This window comes from Macadamia integrifolia, unplaced genomic scaffold, assembly GCF_013358625.1.
Source record: "Macadamia integrifolia cultivar HAES 741 unplaced genomic scaffold, SCU_Mint_v3 scaffold1128, whole genome shotgun sequence".
Lineage (NCBI taxonomy): Eukaryota > Viridiplantae > Streptophyta > Magnoliopsida > Proteales > Proteaceae > Macadamia > Macadamia integrifolia.
Window position 1 is genome coordinate 109,208 of NW_024868093.1, and position 11,709 is coordinate 120,916.

At 38.8% G+C, this 11,709-nt stretch overlaps 1 protein-coding gene and 1 long non-coding RNA gene across 3 annotated transcripts in view; both read left to right on the forward strand.

Moving 5' to 3' along the window:
- The window catches only part of LOC122062827 (protein cereblon), a 53,035-nt gene extending 51,673 nt beyond the window's left edge, over nucleotides 1-1,362 (forward strand). Inside the window, exon 10 of the mRNA XM_042626471.1 lies at nucleotides 968-1,362. Within this exon, the coding sequence (XP_042482405.1) occupies nucleotides 968-1,127 (160 nt within the window). The 3' untranslated portion in view covers nucleotides 1,128-1,362. The remainder of the gene's footprint in view (nucleotides 1-967) is intronic.
- Nucleotides 1,363-5,347: 3,985 nt separating this feature from the next.
- Nucleotides 5,348-6,516, forward strand: LOC122062833. 2 transcript variants are annotated; one of them, XR_006135107.1, is made up of 2 exons: nucleotides 5,348-5,895; nucleotides 5,971-6,516. It is a non-coding gene; the product is annotated as an uncharacterized LOC122062833 (long non-coding RNA). The 2 variants fall into 2 exon arrangements; XR_006135108.1 differs by having other exon boundaries at nucleotides 5,981-6,516.
- The last annotated feature ends 5,193 nt before the right edge of the window (nucleotides 6,517-11,709 follow it).

The following is an 11,709-nucleotide window of genomic DNA, read 5'->3' on the forward strand; positions in this document are numbered from 1 at the left end:
TGTCAGAGATGAGAGGCAAAATCTGTCCCAGCAGTTCATGAAAAGTTTTGAAGTGTTCTAGAAAGGAATCTATCAGCGATACAACTAAAATGTTTGATTGGTGGCTCCCCTCAGCTTCAGTGTTGGGTTTTGGGTCCTTAAATGGACATATGTAAAGGAAGTCATTTACATATTTGCGAAGCGGGGGTCATCCGTTATGACCCTCCTTGACCTTGCAGTGGTGGGAGCCTCATGCACTGGCTATGTGTTTTTTTTTTTTAAAGGAAGTCATTAGTGGATGCAAAAAAATTAGAACTATAACCACCCGTACTAGATGTGCAAGAGAAGAAAAAGGAGAAAAAGAGGAGAAGAGGAGAGAAGAAAGTGAAGAGAAAAGAGAGCAGACTGCTTAGTCAAGAAGTATCCTAATCGGCTGCAAAGCATTATATTTATAATTAAGCAAATGTAATACAATTTATTTATTTTTGGTAAATATTCTGATAATACAATAAACACCTTGGCTTATGTGTATTCATATCCACAAGTCCCTGAATAGAAATTATATTAACAGACAATAGGAATCTTATTCAAGAACTTATTTGGAGCCCTGCATGCAAGAAGTGGAGGCAGGAGAAAAGGCAGGGCGGAGAAGTTATTGAAAATTTTAACCTGCATTTGAACCTGGGCTTTAACCTGGCCTGGACAAGAAATCCATCCCTATCTTGACATGGCTGGAGGAGATGGAATCAGTTTTTTTTGACATTGGCATACCTCAAATCTCTTCACCTGATGGGGCTATTAGAGTTTTTGGCCTTGTATCATGGAACAAAACCCTTGCAGGTTCCTTGGTATGGTATCTGGGAGACCCCCTTGGCATTTTACTCTTTTCCACTAATCGCTGTAAATATTATGTTTATCCAGACATCTTCCTGATGTCCTTTTTACCGTGTTGTTCGATTATTTATTGTTTCTAATAAACTGTCTGTAGGTATGCTTGGACTATTGCCAACTGTGCCGCTTGTGAGTCAAGTATGGGTTGGCTTTTCACGGCCACTGAGAAGAACTTGAAGCCAAAGTCATTTTGGGGTATTAGGACTTCCCAAGTAGCAGACGATACGCGTGGCTCCCAAGGTGCAGATGACAGGTGATGAGACGTGGAATATTAACATTGAAATCATTTTCTTGTGTGTATAGCTTGGTGCCTGATGTCTTGTTTGGCCACTTGGTAATCCTTTGGTTTTCTAACTCAATGGTTCCAGAGGTGAATAACCTTTTTCTTTTTCTGTCATTCAACCTTAAGGGCTAAGTAGAGGGAAGGGAAATCAGTTTCCTGAAAAAAAGAAAAAAAAAAGAGGGAAGTTCTATAATTATGATTTTGTAACCTACTTAGAATTTACTATATTTGGTAAGGGCAAGAGATCACTGCGTGGTTGTATAGCCTTTGCACAAATTGCACAAACACAGGGCCAATGAAAGTGGTCGCTAGGGCATTAACATGAATGGGATTTTTTTATTTCATAGGGGGTGTGGCGGTAATTTCGTTCATGGCCTTTGTTTGGTTATGGGGCCACATGACCAAGTAGTTTTCTTTTTCCCATTTGTTAATTTTACTTTGGGACAAATAGGTTGTGTAGCTCCTGTGTCTGAAAAATTGACACCCCATCTCATTTGAAATAAAAAATCCCATCTATGTATTTGGATGCATTTTCATTGGCCCCCATGTTGGTGCGGGGGCTACTGAGCACGCAGCAATCTTTTCCCCTTTATTGGATATATTTGTTTTACTTTTCAAAACAAAAGAATTGGGATTGCTAAGTAAAGTAAAATCAAATGACACAATTGAGATTGTTTTGAGTCCGTTACACCATCATTTGAGGTAATCATTGTAAAAAATTTCACTTCCTTTCCGGCTATTTTCCTTGCAATCAAATAGAGCTAAAAGGTTTCCTCTCCACTAATGTAATCACCGTCGGTTTGACTGAGCAGCACATGATTTTGAAGCTGTTTGAATGGAACTGAGTTTTCGTCATAATAGTGGTGGTGGTGGTGGTGGTGGTGGTGGTGGTGGGGGAGGGGGGGGGGGGGGGGTTGGGAGAGGTTTGTAAGTGGGTAATGCAGCAAATACAAACTGTAAAAGTTTCAGACCAAATGTTTGCAAAGCAACACCAAAAAAATGATTATACTTCCAAGAAAAATAAATCACTTATACCTCCAAATTTGACATGTGACTATTTCATGGTATCCCATGTATTGGGACAAAGCTTGCAAGACAACCAATCTTATAGACTAGCAAAGTGTTTTTCCTCTTCCAATGCCCTGATAAAATGGGGGAAAAAGAAACCTTGCATCCATTATATTATGCTACCACAATGAATGCCCGAGTATAATCCATATGAGGATAAGGAATGCCATCAAACTAGTCTTGTTTCTCAATACTTTCCCTTTCTAGAAAATTCTTTTTTTGGTGTTTATTTATTTGATAATGTTAAAAAGAAACACGCATCACACTGCTTCTAATTATGCATAGGAAATATTTTCATGATTAATGGGTGAGCGAGCAGCTGTAGTGATTCTAGCTAATTGTTTAGTAGATATTACCACCTCATGAAAAAAAGAAAGAGGACCACCTCATCGTTTGGCCTGAGCTTAAACATAATGTTAGGGTAAGTCTTATATACATTCAAAAACAGAGGAAGAGTGTTCAAAGGCCATAAGGTTGGGTTAGGGTAATTAATGAGGAGTGTTCCCATACCTCACCATCACTCCAAACTTATGCTTTCTTACAGCCTCAATTTTTAGCTTGATTCAGCCTGTGAAGGAGGGCCCTCGCGTTGGCTTCAGATTGGTTTTTTTTACATGATTGGCCATAAAAGAAATACAATTAATTCGATGAATAATGCAAAAAGCCCAGCCATACATATTAGGCTGCCCGTCTTTATGGATGGAGTAAACTAGTATGTATTTATTATGGATTTCTGTTTGCCCGGGGGGGGGGGGGGGAACCAGATAGTTATTTTCTTTAGTTGGGGTCTGGCTGGAGGTGGATCTATCAAGTTGAGTCCACTTAATTAGGGTATGAATGATCCCCAAAGGGTTTGGATTCTCATTATTTACCACAACCTTGTTCCTATGTGCCAATAGCACCGTATTATGAAAGAGGTAAAGAAACCATGTAGTTGAGAGGAATTAAGTAAACTAGAGTTGAATAAATACAATACTAAAGTATTGAAAGGGGTGGGATGGGTGGAGTAGCTCGGTCTTTAGGTGTCACACCCTAATTTCAATAGACCCAACTTACCATTAAGAATATAGGTGGTGTGAGTAAGACACGTACATGTCTTACAAACCTACTAGGATCGCTGATAGCAGAATCTTAACATTTCACAATCTCACATCACAACCAACCAAAAGCAGTGGAATCAAAGTATAATAGCGAAATCATCAAATATAAATGGGGAAATGATCTAATGATAAACATAATATCGTTAACCAAGTTATTTTGTTTATAATTCTTCAAGACTTACATATTTCAATTCTAAAACATAATATTCACAGACTTGTATCAACATAATCAAAAATACGTTGAACACCTCATGGCGCCGCGTATGCACAAAAGTCACAAGCATAGTCCTGATCAGGCTCTTCCGCTTTAGGCATCCACTAGTCGCTCACTCCGTACTCAGGTCCGGAGAAAAAAGAGTCACTAGCCACATGCACGATCGTATCTGCATCATCATCTAAAAAGTGTGTATACGTGGGGTGAGCTTTCCAACTCATTCAGTGAGGGGTGGGGTCAAACACATCCAATCAAGACAGTAGTAATAATAATTTATGATGCATGATAGCGAAAATTAAACACATAGTCCATGATGCCCATGATGCAATTCATTTATTTATTATCCACATAACAATACAAATTAAGTCTGGTAAATGCTACTACGGCGCATTAGGCTGTATCTTTCGTCTCAGAACCGTCATCGACTATGCAAGGATACAAACCCTAGCCGTGAATAGAAGCCTACCGGTCACCATATGCGTCCATGGGTCACTCAACAAACCCCTGATAAATCTCTCCTGGCAGTCACGACACCAGTAACACATCGGCCATGCCGGACAGGTTCCCGTCTCTGACTACAATCACATCATACCATGGGTGTGGTATTTCGGAAAGGCACATCATACATACTACAATGGGTTATCCAACACCTCAACCCCTGTTGGAAGGGTTTGTAGCATAGCGAGTGATACTTAACCACATATACGTTATATGCCTTTATAGTGATACAGTTAGCATGAATTACATGATACCGGCAAGACCTCAACTACAAAGTGTAATCCATCTCCAAATATAGTCCTGGGTACATGATACCAGTAAGACCTTGGTCACAAAGTGAAACCCGAGACCGTTTACCTAATCTAGAATACATATCACAATTGAGTATGGACTAACGTGACACCGGTACCAATCATTGGCCACGAAAAGTATCCATTTCCAAATGCAGTCCAGGGGTACACGATGCCAGCGAGATCTTGGCCACAAGGTGTAACCCACAACTACACCTAACTCTAATGCACATAATCAATGCATGAATGCAACATACACACAGTAATCACGGCACCAGTACCACCTAGGCCACATCGGATTCCGTCTCACACACACAACCAAACACATGGTGATCATGGTACCGGTACCACCTCAGCCACACCGGATCCAGTCATACATATAAATGAATAGTTCGTATGAAATCCATAAGAATGTAACATATGATAATTGCCATCATCATATGAGCAATATAATTAAGCATATTAAATCTGCGCATGTGAACAATTTTATAATAATTAAACAATCCAAAATAAAAGAAACGTCCCTCACCTTGTTGATCTCGATCTACAAGAAAAATGGTCAATTGCTACACCTTTTTTGTTACGGGAAATAAATCCTGTAATAATTGATAATATATACTACGGTAATATTTTCCCGTAATATATAGTTTAGTATATACTATGGTAAAATTTCCCCATGGTATATAGTTGTATATACTACGGTAATAATTTCCCGTAGTATATAGTTAAGTATTAAGTATCTACTTAATTTATATGACAGTAGTATTTTCCGTAGTAATATATACTTAAGTATATACTATGGGAAATATTTATGTTTTCCGTAGTATATACTATTAAGGGATCCTACGGTCTACAGATTTCCGTAGCATATGATAAAAATAAATTTTTAATGGGATTATATACGACGGGTTTTTGTTCCATAGTATTTAATGAGATTATATACGACGGGTTTTTTGTTCTGTATTATTTAATTGGGTTTCATAAGACGGGGTTTTATTTCTGTAGTATTTAATCGGATTAGATACTACAGTGTTTTTTTTTCTGTAGTATCTGATCAATTACTTACAGTCCGATTCTTTCCCGTAAAACCGTTCCCGCTGAAAAATCAAATAGAGGGAGGGATTCTTTCTCACGACCAAAACCTCACTGCTTTACAAGTCTCTTGACCTTCTCAATCCATCGAGGGTTTGTATTCTCCGCTCGGCTGGTCCTTCATCTGCTATAATCGTTGTTGTTGCTTAAAAGTTATAGGTATTCTATGGATTTTTCTATTTGATCGTGAAGCTCTGTTCTTTGGTTTGATTATTGCTCTTTTTAAATGAAGAACAATTTGCACAATTGTTACTCTTCTCTCTCTCTCTCTCTATTTTGCCCTAGCATGTAAGCTATGCGCTCTCTCAATTTTGCCCTTCATTCTGCCCTAGCATGTAAGAAGAGACGAGGATGTCTGCTATGATCCCAATGCCTCATCGATTCTGCTATCTCTCCCTCTTGATTCTTCCCTAGCCCCAGTTGAGGGTCTTGCTGCCTTAGAATGCTGGGTTCTCTGTGTTTTCGGTTTAAAACCAGAAGGTTAGCTATCATTTTCCATATTTTTATTCCCTGTAACTTGCTTTGGATCCTCTTAGTTAGAAAAATTTTCTCTAGCCTGGATCAGGGAATATCCCGCGTCATCCCTCACAACAGCGACCACAAAGCAGCGTGGTACAGATTCGACATGGAGCGCCAATTTTCAAGCATTCTAAAGCCTTCCAAACTCCAGACAGGTACAGATTAGCCTGCATATAGCAAATGGGCCTCCAAGTTCCAATAATCTTTCAAAACTCCTCCTTTTAGCTTGAGTGAGGTACAGGGGACAAGGAATAAAATAGGGGGAAAGAAGAGAAAAGGGGAGGTAGTGAATGTGGATGTTTCTATTTCTGCTGCCGGGGACTCCCTGAAATGGAGATTATTTGTTGTTTCTTATTGAAGATTATTTGCCCGCAGCAATGATTTATCCATTTGCTTTTGCTGCTCTTCTTTGGGCATATGTTACTGCTGTCTCTATTTCTGTTGGTTTTCTCGGGCCTGCAACGATAATTTTGACATCATATACTGTTGCAGTTTCCTGGCCTGTTACTGCTATGTTCTGGCTTGTGACTGATGTATTCTGCTGCTTATATAATCGTTGTTGGTTTGATCTGCTTATGGTTATTCTGGTGTTGTGACTTGACGGTTCTTCTCTTGGCTGTTCGTTTGTGTGCTACATATTTGGATGTCATTGCTGGCTATTGGCTTTCACAATGGATATATCTTTGGAGTTTGCTTCAGTTTCTTGTGTCTCTACTTATTGTTCCAATCTGGAGCCTTGATATATATATATATATATATATAGATACCAATAACAGGATCGATTTACACCGAAGTCCAGGGAAATAATGTTCTCCTGGTTCTGTACTGTGAAAAGAACGAGACCGGTGCAATACCGTACTCTGATCCGGTAGGAAGGCAAACACTGGGATAGGTGTGATACCGTATCCAGAACTAGTTTGTGTAGAAATTAAGTAAACAAAGAACAAAGCCAAACAAAGAACTTAAAAGAGGGATATGGAGTTGCAGAAAATAAAAGTTGTTTGACCGGATCTATTTTTCACAGTCGAGAGGCACTACTGTAGGCTTCTCTGTGAAGATAGAACAAGAAGCTGCTGTATACATATGCAAATGCAGAAGGCTAATAATGCAATCAAAGAAAATAATTTGAAATATATTTAATATTTAGAGATCAAATTACAGGGTTTGGGTAGGCTTGGGTTGGAGGATTTGAGAAGAAGAAGGTGTTTGGTCTTTGAGGAGTCTTTGAGCTGTGGGTAGCTAACTTTTGGGGGACGATCAGACTTGAGATGATCGGAGCTTGTTGTTGAAGACTGGAGGAGCACTTGGAGATCTTGGAAGAACTTTGAGAGGGATGAAGACTTCTGCAGAGCTTCTCTCTCTTAGTTACAAGATTTGGGTGTATTTTTTCAAGTGGTTTGGGAAGTGAGGGTGTGCTCCTATTATAATGCAAGGAGGTGAATTTGAATTACATTTGATTTTTTGGTGGATTTGGGTTTCATTTGGTATAGTACAGAATTTGAAATAGTACCTAATTTCATTTGGAACTGTACACTTAAATTTGGAACACTGTTTGGTGTACTATTGACGCCGAAAATTGGAGTTGTTGTCGACTTTTGATTTGAAATCTTTAATGATCTCACCATGGCATTCCACGTGTCATAGACACTGTTATCTATATTGGTTTGATCAAAAGTTTTGTATCCTATATGTTTGAGCCGGATATTGGCCGGACTGTCCTTTAACATGGGACAGTAACAATACCTCCTTTCTTTAACAGGTCGTCCGAGGTTATTTGACTAGGTGATTTTACGACTGCACCAGTCGGTTAGTTTAAAACCGTCCTAGCAGACGTTGGGGACCAAATCAGGGTTTGGTCGAAGAAGACTTTGATTTTGTGGCTTGTCGAGATTTGCGAGAGGTCACTTCTTTGAATTTGCCTGAAGATGAAGCTTTAGAGCTGGCAGGCTCATAGTCAGGGTCATCTTCATATGGATCTTGGCCATAGCATTGGGCTGGCATAGATCCTTTGATGGAGTTGAGATTGTAGGCACCATCACTGGAGCCTTCATCGTTGTCTGAGTCAGACCCGAGCTCAGCCAATCAGGCAAGAAGAGCTTCCTTCTCACTTTTGATACTTGATTTTGATGTACTTTGAAGGGTTGGAACTGGTTTAAGACCTGTGAGGCTTTTGATGAGTGACGACTTTTTACATTTGGAGACGTCACAGTTGTCCCACCATTTGACGTTGAAGATCGGACAAAGGATTGGGGTGACCCAATCAGATGTCTGGAGATCATATATTTGGTATTCCCAGTAAAGTATCCATGCCAGGCGGCAATGGAGAAAGAACCGGAGAAGTTGAGGTTGGTGTGGTTGTGGGGTCGAGTTTTGACAAAATATTTGAAAGAAATTTTGTATTTGTGGTGGAAGGATATCAATCATAAGACCATATCGGTCCCACCACTTAGGAACCAGAGGGGTGTTTGATTGTTAAACTTGTATTCAAAACAGAAAAACCAAGAATGGCGGTGGATCTTATTTTGAAAACAGAAGGCTTTGTACCAAGCTTCCTGGTAGTCACAGTATGTATAAGTTTGAGGTTTGAAGGTTACTGGAAAGTTCCTTGTGGTGAGAGGGTGACCGCCCCAATCTTGAAGGGTGAGGATTTTGCAGATGGTTACTGTTGTGTGGGTAACTAGAGTTTGATCTTTTCTATCATAATTTAGTTTGAACCTGATAGAGTCAGTATCTACGAGGATGAACTCGTAAAATTCTTGATTTTTTACAACAGAATCAGGGTGATGGTGCCATCCTTGAAAGAAGACATTTTGGGCAATATTAATAGGCGAATCTATATAATTGAAAAGGGGTTCTTCAGTAGTAAAAAGGTCCTCTTTGTAAGGTTTTTCATGGTATTGGCTTTTGGCTTGGGGACCTTGGGCAGTTTGGAGGGGTTTGGCTTGTGTAGTTTGTAGGCTGGAACTTGGCCTGTTTGTGGTTTGGAGGGGTCCTGCTGTAGAGGACAAGACTATAGCATGGGAGTAAGGCTTATTTGAGGAGGCCAATTGGGACTGGTTTCTAGTGACTATTTGATTTGATGGTGCCGCAGAGGCGCCATAGATGGATTTGGTTTTGATAAGAGAATTTGAAGAGGTAGACTCCTTAGGGCGAGCCATCCTGATAAGGTTGATTTGTGGAGTCTGACCCTGTAGGAATTCACGGGTAAGAAAGTCAGGGACAGAATTTGATTCTCCTTTAATATATTCTATTTGAAATTCAAAAATCGATAATAAAGCTTGCCATTAGGCAAAAATTTGTTTTGATGCAAGATTTGAAATATCATTTTGTAAAACATATTTAGCTGCGCCACAGTCAACACGAACCATGGTTTTAAGTATCTCCGATACCGATACGATACCCTCCGATATGTATCTTAAATTTAGTCGGCCGATACGATACACACCGATACGATACATTGAATTTTTTAAATCATTTCGTATCGATATATATCATACAATACATATCGATATGCATCAATACACTACTAATACACATCGATACGATACGACATACCTCGATACGACTATGAAAAATATAAAATTGAGGTAAAATGTACGTTTCGGTATGTATTGGTACGTATCGGTGAGTATCGATATGTATTGATCGGTACGTATCGGTATATATCAGCACGTATCGGTGAGTATCGATATATATATCGGTACATATCGATAGTATCGTGCTCGTCCATATAATGGCCATATGGTAATTTTCAGAAAAAAAACGAATGTTTTGAGAAGGCGTTTTTGTTTCCAAAGTTGCTGTGCCATATTTCTCTCTAACTAAAGTGGAAATCAAGGTTGAGAACAAGGATTTTACATTTATGGGACAACTACAGACCTTGAATTCTTAGTACGATACCCTCAATTTAGTGTTTATGCATAATACATGTTATCAATAGCTTTTTTTAACAAATTCTTTATGCAAAAGTGTTTAAAAAAATGTTTCCTATCCATTTATGTGTGTATCTTTAGTGTATCTTAGTGTATCTCCGATATGATACGATACCCTCCGATACGTATCTTAATTTTGGTCGACCGATACGGCGACCGATACCGATACTTTAATCCTTGACACGAACTAAAAATGATTTATTTAATAATGCATTTTGAAAATTTTGTATGCATAGAACGATTGATAAATTTTTTTTTTTGATGGTACTGTAATTCTTTTGGGCAGAATTCCAAATACCAGATGTGAATTGAATTATTTGTTCTTTATTATCACTTAGAAATTTTTGTTTGAGGATCCCTCCATATCCAATGTATGAGGCATCGGTTTCAACGATTTTAAAGGCCTCAAGATTAGGGATAAATAAGCAGAGAATTTCTTTGACTAATTTTTTGATAGTTTGGACGGCCGAGGTTTGAGCCGAAGACCAAGGTGTTGGTTTCTTTTTAAGCCGAAGGTACAAGGGTTCGGCGATTTTGCTAATTTGGGGAAGAAAATCACGAACGTAATTTAAACTTCCTAAAAACCTTTGTAGTTGGGTTTTGTCGAAAATTTGATCAGGGAATTTTTCACCAAAGATAATGGCACGATCGATGGGGGTAAGAGTACCCTTTTCAATCAAATGACCAAGGAATCTGGTGAGGAAGAATTCCATTTTTCTTTTGGGTAACACAAGACCATTGGTTTTAATGATTTGGTAGAATGTTCTTAATTGTTTGAAATGCTGTTCAATAGAATTTGAGAAGACTAGGACATCATCAATGTAGACAATAGTGAATTGTCCATGGGAATTGAAGATATCATTCATAATCTTCTGAAATTCACTAGAAGCATTTTTGAGGCCGAATGGCACAACATTCCATTCATATAGGCCAAAGGGGGTTGTGAAGGCAGTTTTGTATCTGTCTTTTTCATGAATCTGGATTTGCCAAAAGCCAGATTTCATATCAAATTTTGAAAAGACTTTTGTTTGGTAAATTCTTTGTAAGAGGTCTTTTTGATTTGGAATTAGATATCTGACCCATTGGAGGGCATCATTTAGGGGTTTGTAATTAACAACTAACCTGGGAGTACCGCGTTCTATTTCGGCAGTTTTGTTAACATAGAAAGCTGTACAACTCCAAGGAGAAGTACTGGGCCGAATGAGGTTTTTAGCCAGGAGGTAGTTGATTTCTTCTTTGCATGTTTCAAGAAGGGTTTGATTCATTTGAGCCAGTCAGGCTTTGGTTGGGATCTGAAGGTCTGAAAATCCTGAAGCATAAGGAAGAGAAACCATATGCTGTTTACGGTGCCCAAAGGCATCAGGAACATCAGAACAGAGGGTGAGTTCAAATCTGGACTTAATTTGACTAATCTGATGAATGGTCTTGGGATTTTTAAGTTGTTCGGAGATTCGTTGGTGAAGAAGCTCAGTTTTAAGGAAATTTATTTGTTTAATTTTGTTAAGACCATGGTTTGTAGGTGTTTGAGTTTGTAAGAATGGAAAAACAATTTTTTGACCTTGGAATTTTGTTATAATACCATCATGGGTAATTTTGAAGGGCTTAATTTTTTCCAAGAAAGGTTGGCCAAGGATAATAGTTTGGTCAAGATCTTTTGCAAGAATAAAAGTTTGGGGGAGACAAAGTCCTTTGTTACAAACATGGGTATTTAAGGGTTTGTATTGGACATTTAATCCAGAACCATTAGCCGTATTAAGGCGTTGGGTCGTTCTTTCATAGAACTGAGTTGGAATGTCACCTTCATTGATACAGTTAGCATTTGCTCCTGAATCAACAAGGGCAA